The sequence below is a fragment of the Coenobita brevimanus genome, chromosome 63 (genome assembly GCF_032717465.1).
Source record: "Coenobita brevimanus isolate Jiangsu-jjx chromosome 63, ASM3271746v2, whole genome shotgun sequence".
NCBI classification, from domain to species: domain Eukaryota; kingdom Metazoa; phylum Arthropoda; class Malacostraca; order Decapoda; family Coenobitidae; genus Coenobita; species Coenobita brevimanus.
The window spans coordinates 5,476,396-5,494,208 of record NC_137016.1 but is presented as its reverse complement, the minus strand read 5'-3'; the positions used below and the strand labels follow the sequence as shown (position 1 = coordinate 5,494,208).

The window sequence follows — 17,813 nt, the reverse complement described above, 5'->3', positions numbered from 1 at the left end:
GCAATGGGGTAAAGAGAGGGAGAGAGAGGTTTAAAGGAGTTGATAAAAGAAGAGTTGATAAGACTGAAGGCCTTTGACTACACTCTGTTCCAACACATAGGAAAGTTGTACTCTACACAGAAGTACACCGCGTATTAAGTCCTGAGTGAAAGGGGTGGAATGTGAGCTATTTGAGAGGCTCATGTTAAGCTGCTCATGAAACAGACAGACAAATGAAGTTAGGAACGTTCTGTTCATGTGGATGTGAGGGAAAGTGGTAGGAAAATTATCCTTTGCTGGTCTGGTTACCTGACGAAAATGTAGAGCGAGAGATTAACGTGGAAAGTGCATGTGAGTGAGGTGGAGGAGGAGATGGGGAAGAGGAAACTCAGGATGAGGTGGAGGGATGGGGTGCATAGGTGTATGAGTAAGGGTGGCGAGCGTTGGAGTGAGGGCACCCTGATGGTAGAGGACAGAATGACGCAGGGGTGATTTTTTTGTGACCATATCTTCCGGGATTAAGGCGATTGACTGTGCACAGATAGAAAGATCGGTAGACAAAGTCAGCAGCCACAAAGATCTAAAGAAAACACGGAGCCAGTTCTGCACAGTCAAACATTGGAAAGCGGATTTTGCAAGAGCAACAATATGATATTCCTCTGATAGTTCATGGAAGAAAGAATCAAGAACATTGAGATAATCTGAAGGGCTGCATTGTGCATTGTTAAAGCCTCTGTGTTAGATCTGACAGGGGTCCGGGTCTCCTCCATATTGACAGAGGCCCGGCAGGGTGGGGGACATGCCGTAGGGACAGTTGCTGGCTGGGGACCCATTCTGGTACACCGGCTCACCTTTCAGGTCACCCCTGCCAGGAGATTAGAGGATGGAGGGTTCAAATGAGAATAGGCGGACTAATTAGAACTAGAAATGGAAGGCTTAATGTGAGAATAGAAAACTTAAAATTGAAAGAGTTTGACTGCAAAGAGTTAAAATGATGACTGCTTGAAATAAGAAGTACAGGGTTAGGAATATAAAGAGGAAGGCTTTGAATTAATTATTATCTTGAATATTTAAAGTGCTGTGTACAAGTGAGTATTCAAGCTAACTTTACCACACACACACACACACACACACACACACACACACACACACACATATATATATATATATATATATATATATATATATATATATAATGTATGTATGTCTTACCCAGGTCCGTAGTTGCAAATAAAGATATGAGAAACCCATGATCCCTTCTCAACGGCAGTCCAACCACACCCAATCTCCTCCGTCACCGCCCACACCACCTGCGTGAAGTGTCTGATCACCACACCATCGGGGTTCCTGCAGGAAGGAACGCAAAAAAAAAATTGCTGACAAGAAAAAGACTGTGGAGATCGGGTTCCCAAAATATTCCCTCCATCGGAATCCCAGAGTTCATTCATGTTGTTTATGACATTTGCGTCCAGTCCTATCTGTTGCTTCTCATAACTCTTCCACTTACAACACAAATGAGGTGCATGAGTTTAATCTTAGTCTGTATCCAAATCTACCCATATAGCCTACTTAATGTCAAACCTCTAGTCATGTCGCAACTGTCTCCAGTTAAGACTGACCCACTGTAAGTATTCGTACATGTGCCTTAAAGCAGTCTATGCCCATCTGTCTTTTTAACTCTGTCGTTCTATCCATTTGTCTATCCATCTGCCTGTCTCTCTAGTTTCCTTTATTTTTTGTTACTCTTTCTTTGCGAGACAGTTTAGAAGCTCAGCAACATGGCTGACATAAAAATGCTTCCAAACCTGTGCCAAAAACAAAGAAGATCGACGTTGCTTCAAGCCCTTCACTCCAAGGATGTCATTTCCATTCTATTCATGGAATCTACAGACGAATTTAGTCCACCTGAGATACTTCAAACTTGAGACGTAGAATATGTTGTTCGTTAACCCGATCAGTGCTGCAGGTCATTCCTAAGCAAAACAAGAATGTCTTCACTAGCAAAAAAACATAAACTGCATGATACTTCTCCAGCTGAAGAAGTCAAATTTGTGCATGAAATCTGTGTGCTTCATCCATTAGTGTCGCAACTGTAGTTTGAATGGGCAGATTTTTTTTTTTTTTTTTTTTTTTTTTTTTTTTAGGTATGGATTTTGCTACGAGCACATCTCCCTCGACCTAGATTAGCGCCAGGCTAAAAGAACGACGCGGCACTGTCTCTGTTCTTGTTCTTGTTCTTGTTCTTGGACAGCACTTTACAACAGCACTCTACCATCGATACTACATCACCCATTTTCACTGAATATACGCTCTTGGCCCCTTCCACCCATACCACAGAATCAGCTCACTCCACTAATTTCTTTGTCCCCCACTCCCACTTCCTTATCTCCCAACCTTCATTCTCTCAGGATGTTTTGAGATTAAGTTTCATTGTCCTCAGATCACTAGTCCGACAGCCCTCCAGATTCACAGCAAATACTTTTCTGCTCCAGCCACCGCTAACCAACTTTCAAGATCCCACGCATTCCTTTGCTCACCACGACCACTTTCGTACACCCCGTTTCTGCGTTCATGGTGAGATATAGGCCAAACGGACGTGCCTGCTAGGGGAAAGTGGCCTCGGTATATTATAAACAGTTCAACCCACATTTCCTCCAGCTAATTTTTATGTGCCAGAGTTAAGGGTATAACTTACGTATAATTAAAGAGCCATGCCTCATCCGACACGTATTGCACCTCGCTGTACCATTCTCCCACCACGCCGTCCCATTCAGGCCGATCAGCGGACGTCGTGTACACCCAGTATGGATTTTGCCCCACATCGTAGTGTCCTGTGGTTGGAAGCAAGTGGAGGTGTTTTGTTTTAGCGGAATTGAGTCACTTTAATGCTAAGTCACGATTGCTTGAAATTCGATGAGTCTTAATTATAAGGCAGGAATGAGTTTCTTTGGTTACAAGTCAAAATATACCTTCCATTTGACTACACTTGGCCATCACCTGAGCTGAAAAGGGTCAGTGTTCTGTTTGGTTAGTGTAAGTGCCCTATCGTGGTGACGAGGGATGGGATGATGGGGAGTGTACGAAAGACTGAATATTAACTCTTAAGTACCAGAAATATAGTAAACTTAATTGTGGTGAAAGAATGTAGAAAATAAAGACAGATTAAATTGTGGTTTTAAAAAGAGCCGTTTTCTCCCAGCTAAGAAGCATACTCAGCGCCTCTTGCCTGCCGGTTTATACTCGTATCTACTCCAACGACGTAATTATCATTTGTGTTACTTATCAAGACATTAATGATACCCTGCTAAGAAATTTTGTTGACTTACGAGGTTGTACATCTTACGCAATAACATCATCTTGTATGTCACTGATGCAAGCTCTGTAACTACTGAAATAACGTAAAGAAAACAAGTATCGTTGAATATACAAAAAAAAAAATCGCAATACAGGAGGTGCAGTGATATCTGTTATACCAGCGAGAATAGGTGTGCGACTCATTAACAACGTATATCTAACATACAAACTATTATCATTCTCTTAGGGAAAATTAGTATCCAAAGAAGAGCTACCAGAAAGTCTACTAAGTGCAAAAAACAAACAACAGAATATTAACTCCTTCTATATAGCAAAGTCTTTTTTTGTTTTTCTTACTGCTGTTAGAGAATGTTTTTGAGCTTAGAGAGCCTTTAGTTGTGAAGGAGTTAACAAAAGTTATAGCTAACCCCACTTTTTCGAAAAGTGTCTCATAAGCAGAATATCGTTTGGAAACAGCATGAATATAAAAAGACAAAATGGAAGTCAAATAGTTAAGATGCCATATCCAAATAATTAGCTACAGAACATATGCCAGAAGTCCTTCCAAGAATACAAGCATAAGGGCGTTTTGCCATTACATACTTGAGGTAATCTTGCGGCAGTTCTCGCAGTCGCTGTACTCCGAGCAGGTGTCAGCTAACGCCTGCGCTACCTTGGCCAGCTCTCCGTTCCACACCTGGGGAGGAAGTGGGCAGAGAATTGAGTTTTCGTGTAGTTTATTACCCGTCCCCGCCCCGGAGGGGCTCTGGGACAGGTATCACTCGTTGTTTTTTTTTTTTTTTTTTTTTTTTTTTTTCTGTCCGTTAACAACTATACGCGAAAACTACGGGTGCGATTTTGACTAGAATTGCAGGGATGATGGGCTATGACCTGATCACCTGATTAAATCTGGGGCCAAATCGGGCCAAGGCCCAGGCTGTAGACCCAAAAAATGTAGAAAAAAAAAATGGGGACAGGTAAAAATCGTTTACCGCCATAACTCCTTTCAGATTCATCATATCGACATGAAACCAAAACCTAAAGGTACGTCTTTCAAATCTGTATCCTATAACATGCCTCATTACATTAGGGGGGTCACCCCCCAGCTAGCAGTAGGGGGGGCCAGTGTCAGGTGGGTTGGGCCTAAAATTTCAAATGAGCATAAAATCGTCAACTTTCACCCGATTTACTCCAGATTTGATGTATGACATTTTTGACTAGATATCATGTGTTTATACGTCAGCACTAAAATGACTGCCGGGAACGGGTTTACTGTGCCTTGGCACCGTTCCTTGTTCCTGCTGTTACAGGACGACTTGAAGTCGAATTTATGTTGATTGAGATATCCTTCCTGAAGCTGAATAACATCGTCTGGCAGTATCAAGAAAAAAATAAAAATCGTCATTGAAGGGATTCCTGTTGTCACACGAGTGTGTTCATGTTCGCTTCTGTTTAGTTTGGACTGCTCTCTCATAAGGTATTCTGTATGCATAGAGGCCTACTCATTGCTAAGAAACGTTAGTGATTTCCTCCTCTTTGATCTCTTCTGTACCAGAGATCTCTCCGGAGCTGAGAAATGTCTGACAGTGGAAAGATTTATATAAAAATATTTTAATTTACAGGGTGAAGAAGCCGAATATACAGTATATAATTTCCAGACACATCCAGTACCAGGAATCACTCAGACCTTGAGTAAAATTATCTAGTAAATGCAAGAATAAATACAAGACATCCTATGAAAGGAATAATTTAGATTAATTTAGCCCTACTAAGTGCTACTGACATTTTTTTTATTTTATTTCGCCCATGTCTTCAACCCATTCAGTTAGAAACGCCTGTATAAAGCTGAATGATCTCCCTATAACGCTAGCAAGAATATATAACAAGACCTTCTGATACTCAGTGTGTTATTCCCCATCTCCCAGGTAATTAGGATTATGATGATGAGGGGTAGGAGTTTTTTCTCCTTTATTTCCCCATCTATGGCCTACGATGCTCCGATTCCCACAAGGATATTCATGTCGGTCGTTACGGGTCTATAATGAAAAGACGTACTCACTGCCTTGAGACATTACAAGAATATATTCCTTCGCTGTTTGGTATTATACTTTTTTCTTAATATTTCGTTATCTATCCAATAAATCACGCCAGTCCTACACTATGAGTGATGCATTTGGAGCTGTATGCACAACAATTTAAGTTTAAAATATTCGCAAGTAGGCCCCATTAAATACTTCGTGGTTTCCCCACACACACATATATATATATATATATATATATATATATATATATATATATATATATATATATAGAGAGAGAGAGAGAGAGAGAGAGAGAGAGAGAGAGGTAGTATTCACAAAACAGTCAACCGATATATACTGTCCAAAATACAACCCCTGCTTTCACCAAAACATTTTGTTAGCAACTGAGAACTGGTCGTGGGGAAGCGTCGAGCCACTTACTGTACCTCGGGTTTTCCCTAGTAATAATAATGAAACAGTAAGTCTGCTTATATGACGAAATATACAACCTCCGTTCTTACCAAAGCATTCATGTTGGCAGCTGTGGGTAGGTTGTATGGGAGTGCAGAGTCACTCTCCTCCCCTATGGCCAGCCTCTGTCGCCTCGTGTTGTGGGCTGCTACCAGAACCCATTCTTCCTCTACGCTGATCCCTCGGTCAAGGTGGTCGTCCTGAAGAGAAGGTTGATGTTAAAGTATTGGGTATATTTCTAAAAATTTCACTAGCACTTTCTCTTCTTTTCGTCTTTCACTGTGTCTTTTTCTTTATCTCGTTCTTATTTGTTTCCTTAATCATTTCTTTCTTGTTGTCTAGCCCCCTTGTTGTCTTTGTATTGATCTCTCTCGTTTCACCTATCATATCTCTATTCCAGTCATCTCAGCGTCCAGTCTCTGTTGCTTGGTGTTGTCGGCCATCGCCAGAACCCATCCCTCCTCCACGCTGATCCTTTGGTCTAGATGATGTGTGTGTGTGTGTGTGTGTGTGTGTGTGTGTGTGTGTGTGTAATTCACCGGGTCGGTCAGGATCCCTTGATGGTCGTGATCGTCAGCTTTTACGCTCCAGGAAGGGAGCTGAGAGCTCATATAGTCCGATCTATGGGCAAGGCTGTGACCTTCACACACGCACACATACGTCCCCTTGCTCAAGGGAGACAGTAACCACCCACTTCGTCAGTGAAACTTTTCGCAACCTGAGCGGGGTTCGAACTCCCGTCTACCAGAAGGCAAGCGAGAACGTTACCACTGAGCCGCGAGCGGTGTGTGTGTGTGTGTGTGTGTGTGTGTGTGTGTGTGTGTGTGTGTGTGCATGTGTGTGCTTGTGTTCCCGTGTGTGCGCGTGTGTGCGTGCGTGCGTGCTTGCGTGTTCTGAAAACTAGAGTACCACAACAGATAAATCGGTGAAGGCCTTCCCTAATAGCTAGGTCACTCACCAAGCACAATGAATCCTCGGCGGCGCAGACAGAGTGCACCTCAGGAAAGGTCACCAGCTTCTCGTAGTCGGCGCAGCCTCGGCCACAGGCGCCATCGGTGGAAAGGCTGCCGGAATCTCGTGGGCTCTGTCAGGGTACCGAGAGTAGTAGTACACCCTGCTTACTCTGACTTAACTTAAAATTGCCATCTCTCCATCCTGAATGCTGAGTTGCAGCAATAGAGTAACACTAGCTTATGATACTTGTAACAAAGAATGGCTAAAGGCATGAATATGGAGTCAAAGCATTCTCACTTTCTTTCTCTGAACTAAGTGAAATTTTCTACAAAAGGAATAAAATCTGGGCCAAGATACGGTAGATAAGGTATAGGTATTTTTGTTGTTCACTGAAGTAGCATCGCTTCAGGTCACTGATACTCATATATTTTAAGCTGCTAAGTGGCCTTTTAATTTCTTCGACCTCCCTTATCCACCAACGGACTACATTCAGTTCGGACTTCACTTTTGCCGATTGATATCCAGTTCAGTTCTCAACATTTCCCCTCTTCGTGAACTCGTCTACTGTTATGTCTTTCAGTATGATAACGTCTTTTTGTAGTTAACTCTTTCTGTCTCTGAATTATTTTATTCAGCTCAGAGACAGCTTGAACTCAAGGAGTCATTCAAAGGGATACTTCACCTACAAGTGAACTATGAATGGCAGCACAGATAATCACTGTCTGTAAAGGTAACACACTGAAATGTTAAGCTAAATCAACTTGATGACACCTTTTTAAATCGCAATAACTTCCAGGAAAGACAATCAAAATCTATATATCTATAACACTTAAAGTCTGAAACTGTCAGTAAGCAAAACTACTAACTATGAAGATCTCGTACTCATTATTACTTTTGAAACGGACTAAAAAGGTCAGTACAAAACATGTCTTTGTAATTATCTTCCCTAATAGTGCCCTCTATGAAGAGTAAAAATGTTCAGTACCAAAAAATATTATCTGTATATTAACTTATCGTATGGCCATGTTGGGCACATAATAATAAAGTGTAATTTGCGTAAAATTACAATCTGGTTAAATATTTGGTTTTAGCTCAGTCTTATTAACGGATATTATAAGCCAAGCCTAACAACACCTAACTTAATCGTGAAATCCACAGACTTGGTGCTAATATTTTGCACCATATCGTGGCCCAAACCCTGGAAAGGAAGGAAAAGTAAAGTATGTGGATTTCATGGTTAGCTTAGGACCTTATTTGGGTTGGTTTATGTCATATCTGTAACATGGCTGCCCTGATAACCCATTTTAACCCAGTGTTGAATTTCTTGGTATAAACTTGTCACCACCAAGCGACTTTACTCAGCTTATGATACACTTTCAGTAGTGGCGCGGTTAACGAAAAGTATAGCCATCTCTTCCAGTTTGAATAATCTTTCCTGAGGTGAATATAATCCTTTGAAAACAAAAAGAAAACTAGAATTAAATGAAAAACTCCGTCATCGGAATTACCATTATCTGGATAGAATTACTGCCTTTCTATGTTTTTCCTTAACTTTTAGAATATTTTTGCTAGTTATAAGACCATTTACCTTCAATGTGGTGATGGAAGGGGGGCAGGATTTCAGGTTACGGGGTCCAGGCGACTCCACACACTGTAAAAGAAGTTAAAAGTCACGCGTATCCTGAAATTATGTTAAACAAAGGGCCATTAAAGATAAACATTTAGCAGTACAGACATCTATCACCGAGAATGTTAAGGAATAACGATGAGTTAGGGTTCGTGATGAGAATAGCTACCTGTACAGTTGCTTTCACTCATCGGTACAACATCGACTGGCGTGGTCTAGGGAGATGTGGCACCAGTGTATTTGTTTTCATCTTAAGTTTTATGACGGCAATGAGTTGGAGTCACCCTGTTATTGAGGTCAGACAGCGATGACTCTTATTTACTACGATCTGTATACTTGTGGAGTAAATAAAAGAGAAATGTTAACGAAAGTGCCTGTAATTCGTATGTAATATGATGACGTTGGAGACGATGTGGACACGGGTGCAGGGCCGTGGGTGTTCTCTGCTGAGTCTCGTTTGTTACGCCCGGTCCGAATCAGGCCTCGGTTTAAGGGACTCCCGCCATAACAAGACTGAATAAGTAAGTATATTAATAATATAACTATTTTATTATTACAGCCACATTCCTTACGAATTCTCGTTTGTTTAATCTGCAAGTATACAGATCGTAGCAGCATGGGAGTCGTCCTTGTCTGATATTATACCGAGGTACCTGCAACACATCCACGTCATAAAACTACTATGGAAAAAAATACGCTGGTGCCACATCTGCCTAGAACACGCCAGTCTGTGTAGTACCTGTAAGTGAAGGCAACTGTATGTATATAGTGCAGTATGATATATTCGCTTCCTACCATCAGATCTTATAAACTACTGTCAGCAGCTTAGGTGGACCATTTGAAGCTAGAGCTAATCTCAAAGAGGAGGTTTCATAGTCGCATGAAATTTTTTATTTCTCATGTAGAACTTGATTTCTTTGTGCATAAAAAGGAAATTATAGTACATCATTCAAGATTATTCTAAATGAAACTGAATATTGTAGTGACTATTGTTTTGTATTCGTCCTTAATAATTCCATTACTCCTCAAAATTAAACCAGTTAAGTCTCTATCTCAGTTGTAAGCTTTCTGTCTCTCACTACCAAACATAAATTTATATATAAGAAAATGAAGTTCAAATTTTCAGTACCTGCATGAAAAGCACGCTTACTCTTGCTTCTGAGGATCAAAGTTTCAGATGCCTGAACGAAACACTGACTGCTACTCACTGTTTCTTGAATCACACCTTTTTGAGACTAGAGATGCAGCCTCAGTAAAGTAAGGATGTTTGAAACATGCGATTTTTTTTTTTCCTTACTTTCCAAGTTATTAAGCATGCATGAATGTATGTATGTATGTATAACTACAAACAGACATAAATGTGTAAGCCGTAATGCTCAGTATAAAGATCGTGGAACACAAGTTTGCATCAGAGAGTACCGCTTCGAAGCACTAACACGAAATAGTCATCACGATTCATTTTTGTTGGAGCTAAACCTGTCAGCCTGTGAGAGCTGCAGAAGGAGAGAGAGAGAGAGAGAGAGAGAGAGAGCGTGGAATAACTGACCGTGAGAACGGGTGATGGAGATGAATTCGAATTCACAGTGTTTCCTTTAATAATAATTTTTTTTTAAAATGATAACTAAATAAGTGTGAATGTTCAGTTCCAAGAACGCATCGGTTTTGCTTCACAGGATCCGGATGCTGGTCATCTAAATGGAACGGAAACTTCAGCTCAGTTCTTTAGTTTGACTTGCGTGAGCCGCGGCAGGAGGGGGAGAGTAAATTGATCATCTGGCCACGTAGGTAGGTGAGATATATAACATTACTTTTTCTTCTGTATGCTACAATGCTGTTGTTCCTTTTGAGGCTGCGTGAGACTGTAGGTAAATCTATTTAAAATGCCCACTATAAAGAACTCGTCATTCAGATTTGCTTCAGGTATTTAGATCTCAGGCACTTGAAAAATTTTTGCTTGAAGTGATTAAACGATACAGAAACCTTGACACATTGCTTTTTGGTTTACTTGTACTTGCTTGTGACTAGAGAAGCCGCAGCAGGAGTGGCAGGTTATGTGGAATAGGTGAGGCAGAATTCTACTAATAAGTTTTTTACTCTTCACCACAAATGATTTCGCGAGTTGATTCTTGGTTTACACATGTGGCAAAGTAAACGATGCATTAATGCTCAGTATAGACGAAACACCAGACAGTTTTGCTTCAGAGAATCTTGGTTCCTATAGCTTAAAAGAAATTTATACATAGACTCATTTCTTCTTTAGTTTTACCTGTTTGTCAATAGAGCAGTCGCAGCTGGAGAGGGAGGGTGCGTGGAACAGATGATAAAAATAGCTCTCTTAAACTCTGTTGTAATCTACTAGCCAAACTGTTTCTAGTGATGCATTTGAGATATACCTGTGTGTGACTGGAGGAGATGCGGCAAGAGAGTGAGGGTGCGTGGAACACCTCGCCAGGGGGACAGGTGAGAAAGGTAGCTACACCCCCCTCACACTTTACGTAAGAGTGGCAGTCAGTGGGGTGAGGCAGCGTTAGGTCTTCACTAGGGCACTTCACACACCCTATCTCCCCTGTTGATAGGAGGGACGATTAGTAGGGACATGTGAGATACAAACACGTGAGAACAGTAGCACACGTCGCGGATAATAACTTCCTTCAAACCTTCTGCGTTCATAACTTTCAGCACGAGGACGAATTTTTAATCATAATTATGTCAACACCAGACAGTCTTATTCAACTTCAGGGAGGGTCTCTAGCTGAGAAAGAGATAATGAGGGTTATATATATTACCTCCAGTCCGAAAAATCTCGCCTAATATAGAGAGATATAATATTGTTTAGAGATACCAAGAACAGAAAACAAAAAGACGTCACCGAAGTCAAGCAGTTCATTGTATTCTATCCATCATGTAGCTGGAAGAGGGTTATAGAAGACTATACATTAGACCTTTAGACAAAGCACGAGAAGTGTATAGACAGAAGTAACTGGAAAACATGCACCCATATACTGGCCAAAAGGTCGAGTATTTGCCTTCGTAAAGTCACTTTGACCGTCGACAGATTACTTCCAAAAATCTAAGCACTTCATTCTTGCTCTGTTATAGCATTTTCACCAGCTTTAGTACAGATCAGATCAGAACTGTTTAAATGATTATGCCAAACGAATTTAATTAATAACTTTTTACCTAGTGTTCTCAAACTCGAATTTCTTTATCCCATTTATAACCTGATCTTTTTCATAAAGTTTAGTCCACATCGGATAAAAACTGTTTAAATTGACTTTCCATGTGACTCTGACCCTTGACCGACCACAAAAATTAAAAGGTAAGCTCTTGGGTGATCCTGAACTCATCCACCAAGGCTGACCCAAATCAAAGCAGTCTGAAAAATTACCCCACGGTAAATATGACTGCTTATAGACAGCAAGAACAAAATACAGTAAACCTACCAGTAATCGAGAAGTTAATTTTGTCTTAACATTTTCCAGAGCTTACCCAAGGCCGGGGAGAAGAGAGACAAAAGAAGCAAGGAGTAGAAGGACGTCCACATCTCGCGGAGGCAGGAGAAAGAATATGGCTCCAATCTTCCTCAGTCTCATATTTACCTTAGTCCCTGTGTGTGGGTGATGTGAAGGGCTAGCTAATCTTCAGGTGCAGCGGCTCCCAGGTGGTTCCTCTCTCACGCTACCCCATCTTGGTGTAATGAGGTGAGTCTTGAGATATCTATAATACCGTATTATCTGCCCCTGACATTGAAACTTATTCTCAACAGCTTTAAAGACGTTCTACATCTCTTCCTCACAGTCAACGGCTTCGGAAACTACCTAGGAATTGTATTTAAACTAACACCAGACACTTCTATGTTCGACACAATGTTGCCAGCACAAGATAGGTCGAGAAATGACTGTCACCTTCAAAGCATCTAATGGACTCCCCTGCGTGCTGTACTTGAATGCTTTCCGTGTGTGTGTGTGTGTGTGTGTGTGTGTGTGTGTGTGTGTGTGTGTGTGTGTGTTTGTGTGTGTGTGTGTGTCTGTCTGTCTGTCTGTCTGTGTGTGTGTCTGTGTCTGTCTGTGTGTCTGTCTGTCTGTCTATTTGTCTGTGTGTCAGTCTGTGTGTCTGTGTGTGTGTCTGTGTGTGTGTCTGTGTGTGTGTCTGTGTGTGTGTGTCTGTGTGTCTGTTTGTCTGTGTCCGTGTGTGTGTCTGTCTGTCTGTCTGTGTGTCTGTGTGTCTGTCTGTGTGTCTGTGTCAGTGTGTCTGTGTGTCTTTGTCTCCGTGTGTGTGTGTGTGTGTGTGTGTGTGTGTGTGTGTGTGTGAGAGAGAGAGAGAGAGAGAGAAACCTGTATGTAGTGTGTGTATATTGCTTTTGTTGTTCATTTATGCATGTATATATTTGTTTGTTTACATAAATGCAACATCCATCCAGGAATCAAACCTTCACATTCTTCCCCGCGCCTCACTGTGGTCCAACGCTATCTGGCGCGAGGAAACATCGGTTTACTGCACAGGACGGCACTCCAGAAGTGATTGCTTGCCTGCGATTAATGAGTCTGCTCGGCTAAACGGACCGGGGTTAATCAGCAACAACAAAAACTTATGCCTTTGCGTGCATGAGTGGTTTTCCAGAATAATCCTTTCCTTGCTTTGGTAACAAGAAGGCATTTGAGGATTCAGGGCACCATGAATTCCTCGTCTACAAAAATAAATAAATTAATAAATTAATTGATAATAATAATAATAATAATAATAATAATAACCAGGAAACTCGAGGTTATGGATAAACTGAAGTATGTTGGGGAATAAATACCAGCTTTTTCGCTGACCTGCATTTTTGTTTTGTATCTGTCTCTATGAAAGGGACGATATAATGTTTGTATTTGACTTCTGATTTCTTCTTTTCACATTCTGATAAAAAACTGTGATAATTAGAAAGTCATACAAGGCGAGGTACAAATACGTCACTGTGTTAATGGGCAGCGTATTCCGTTATTTTCTTGCATGTAATTGCGTGGTACTGTGACCCCTTTTCGATAATCTGCAAATATTATTGAGTACCTCCATCAGCAGATATCAGGATCTACACTTACTGCAATAATACACCCACCAACGTAAGGCCAGTCATTGAAACCCTCCACTACTGTTATGTTTTATATTAGTTCTTTCTTGTTACCAGCAGACAGTTTTAATAAAAACGGAATAATGTCTAGCAATGAAGGGGTTAATGAAGGCTTTATCTAATCCCTCCAGTTCGAGAAGTCACCTCAAAGCAGAATAAGAGTGGTATTGTCAAGAAATAATACGAAATACGTCATCTGGTTGGCGGGGATTAGCTAATATACAGGGTTCTCCATATTTGCTTCTTTCCAGTAGTGTGTTGCGGGTTCGGTTTGGTCTGCATTTGTGAGGAACGAAGACACTTTGGCTGCTTCAATAAATTACGAATCAGCCTTGTAGTTAGTGGATGTAATAAATCAGATAATATAGAGCACGATATGTCACTCTCTATAACGTGTAACTTGCCTTTTTCACACACACACACACACACACACACACACACACACACACACACACACACACACACACACACACACACACACACACACACACACACACACACACACACACACACACACACACACACACACACACACACACCCACACACACACACACACACACACACACACACACACACACACACACACACACACACACACACACACACACACACACACACACACACACACACACACACACACACACACACACACACACACACACACACACACACACACACACACACACACACACACACACACACACACACACACACACACACACACACACACACACACACACACACACACACACACACACACACACACACACACACACACACACACACACACACACACACACACACACACACACACACACACACACACACACACACACACACACACACACACACACACACACACACACACACACACACACACACACACACACACACACACACACACACACACACACACACACACACACACACACACACACACACACACACACACACAGGCTACCATTCTTTGGCACGCACATGACACACCCTCTTAGCCATACCTTCATGCTCTGCACCGAAGCACGCAAAGCATCACTAACCCACATACAAAACTAGGAAAATCCGAATATCTCTCACTCCCAAACACGCGTACATTGAGTAGAATATATTCCCTTCTGTCTATCTATCTGTCTGTATATATATCTGTCTGTCTATCTCTGTTTGCCCGTCTGTCTGTCTGTTGCCTGATGCATCCTGTAAGAAGTGACCTCTATAAGAGAACGAAGGTGTTTGTCCCTACTCAATAACGATCCCTCTTCCCACGTCACACCCCCCCCCTTACGTACACACTTGCAGCATATCTCACCACCTCGTTCTCGGTCCCTCTCTCCCTCCAAACCACTTCACCCTCATACCTAGTCACTTTCTCTCACTCCTCTCACAACATATGACCTGAGCCTTCCCCGCTGTCTATCTGTCAATAAGCAGACGCCTTGATCCCGTAAAGGGTGGCCGCAATCGCCTCCATGTCCCTCTGTCCCTTGCCATTTCGTTTCCCTCCCCCAGTTTACACCCCCTGTCTCATATTCCTCTCTACTCCATCCCTCCACCTCATTCTCGGTCTCTTTCTCCCTCGTCCCCCCTCCTCCACCTTACATGCATTCTCCTACTTCGTCTCTCACTCTCCATCATGTCCACATGCCCAAACAACCACAGTGTATTTCTTCTAATGCTTTCTAACACATCCACATACATACGACAATGCTTCCTCACTTCCTTATTTATCAGTCTGTATCTCTATGGAACTCCACATGCTCCTCTCAGATAATTCATTTACCTCCGCCAGGAGGTATATGTTTTACCTCGCGTTTGTTTGTTTCCCTGTCTGTGTGTTAGCAGGATTACTCAAAAAGTTATAAACGGATTTTCATTAAATCTTTTGGAGGGGTAGAGTATAGCCAAATGAACAATCGATCAGATTTTGTTTGTGATCCAGGATTATTTATTTGTTTGTTCACACCATATCTTCAAAAGTTCTCAGTGAATTTCAGTGATAATTTTGTGGAAGGGTAGGCCATGTGCCAAGAAAGAATCCTATAAATTTGGGGGCGGATCCGAATCCGGATCCTACCGCACAGTATCTCCAAAAGTTCTCAATGAATATCAAAGAAATTTTGTGAAAGTGTGGGCCGTGGTCCAAGGAAGGATCGATTAAATTTGGGGGCGGATCCGGACCAGGCATTGGAGGAGGTATGCGCTCTCTTGCAAATGCATACTAAGGAATCAGCACCAAGGCCGGAATATGTCTGCTGACACAAGTTGTCCGATAAAGTAGGTCAGGACAAAAGTTAAAAGAATATTCCACTTCACTGGACTAGTTCCCGGCAAACCGGTTCTCACTGCCTGATTTAAGTAGGTAACACCGAAAAACGGAATGCCCAGAAATGCTGCCTGGTGAAGCGGATGTTCTTCCAATCGTCTCCCAGACATACACCGTCGAACAGTTTAAGCCAGGATATGCTCAATCCCGGCTTCAGTATCCAGATACCCACACTCCTGATTTGGTAACCGCTAGAAAAAATAAATAATAAATAAATAGATAAATAAAAAAGCCTCTTCACGTCGACCTGGCAGTCAGATAATACCAAGGCTTAATAATCTAATTGATAACCGCTTCAGAGACCTTATTATGGAGAGATAAACTCCTCTGGTGTATATATAGTCTGTACTCTGTATTATTCTTTATTCCTGCTGGAGATTCTGATTATGTAACACTACTCGGTTGTTTATAATGAAAAGATACACTGCCGTCCATATATGCCAATTTAATAGCATCTTTAGAATCCCCTCCTGTGCTATGAGTGACGATATGGAGTAATTTCCGGCTGCCGTCAGACAATTTTTATTCATCGAAGGCGTTCGCTCGCACGAAAGGGGTTAAAAACAGTCTCCATTCATCAGTGACTCGGATTCCTAGTGCTTCCGTGTGTGCATAGCCGCGTGCGTAACTGTACCCAATCCCCTCACCCAGTAACTTAACGCACAGCCGCCAGGAATGCGTATATTTCGTGTGTGCGGTTTGTATTACGCCAACTGACACGCTAGCCCTATTACTTTTTTTTTCTTCCTTTTTTTTTTCTCTTGACCCATATTTACTTTTTGTGTGTTTTGCTATTATTATTTCGCTTCGTGCAAAGCTTCCTTGTGGAGGCGAAGTCCACAATTAACTCGCGTAAGGAGAGGTGTTTGGGTGAGGTTTCTGGGTCTGTAGAAATGGGGTTAGGAGGTGCGGTGGTGCGTGTAATGGGATTCGTTATGACTGATTTATGTGTGTGAGGCGGGGTAAGTTGGTGTTATATAGGATAGTGTGTGTGTGTGTGTGTGTGTGTGTGTGTGTGTGTGTGTGTGTGTGTGTGTGTGTGTGTGTGTGTGTGTGTGTGTGTGTGTGTGTGTGTGTGTGTGTGTGTGTGTGTGTGTGTGTGTGTGTGTGCGCGCGCGCGCAGCATGGTCAGATATGGGCCCATCTTTAGGGGCGGCTCTGTCCTCCTGTCTCTTACTAGCGTTTTTCGTATGAGAGGTGTTTCACTATCGTAGACTTTTGCAACATTTTCCAAGCCACAGAACACCACGTCACACCAAATCATTCTCCCACACCTCATCACACCACACCACACCACCACACTACACCCCACACCCATCCCACACCACCAAGCCACACCACACCCATCCCACACCACCAAGCCACACCACACCCATCCCACACCACCAAGCCACACCACACCCCACACCACCAAGCCACACCACACCCATCCCACATCACCAAGCCACACCAAACCCATCCCACACCACCAAGCCACACCACACCCATCCCACACCACCAAGCCACACCACACCCATCCCACACCACCAAGCCACACCACACCCCACACCACCAAGCCACACCACACCCATCCCACACCACCAAGCCACACCACACCCATCCCACACCACCAAGCCACACCACACCCCACACCACCAAGCCACACCATCCCACACCACCAAGCCACACCACACCCCACACCACCAAGCCACACCACACCCATCCCACACCACCAAGCCACACCACACCCATCCCACACCACCAGGCCACACCACACCCATCCCACACCACCAAGCCACACCACACCCATCCCACACCACCAAGCCACACCACACCCATCTCACACCACCAAGCCACACCACACCCATCCCACACCACCAAGCAACACCACACCCATCCCACACCACCAAGCAACACCACACCCATCCCACACCACCAAGCCACACCACACCCATCCCACACCACCAAGCCACACCACACCCCACACCACCAAGCCACACCACACCCATCCCACACCACCAAGCCACACCACACCCCACACCACCAAGCCACACCAC

At 42.8% G+C, this 17,813-nt stretch overlaps 1 protein-coding gene across 1 annotated transcript; it reads right to left on the bottom strand.

Annotated features, from left to right (window-relative positions):
- Positions 1 to 717: 717 nt before the first annotated feature.
- On the bottom strand, positions 718 to 11,890 carry LOC145404289 (scoloptoxin SSD976-like). Its single transcript, XM_080275809.1, has 9 exons — positions 11,836 to 11,890; positions 10,740 to 10,912; positions 8,308 to 8,370; positions 6,724 to 6,849; positions 5,816 to 5,965; positions 3,877 to 3,970; positions 2,675 to 2,810; positions 1,192 to 1,326; positions 718 to 844 (listed from the first exon to the last, which is right to left on the bottom strand). Exons 1-9 carry the CDS (start codon positions 11,888 to 11,890, stop codon positions 718 to 720), a joined length of 1,059 nt encoding a protein of 352 aa, XP_080131935.1.
- Positions 11,891 to 17,813: the final 5,923 nt, after the last annotated feature.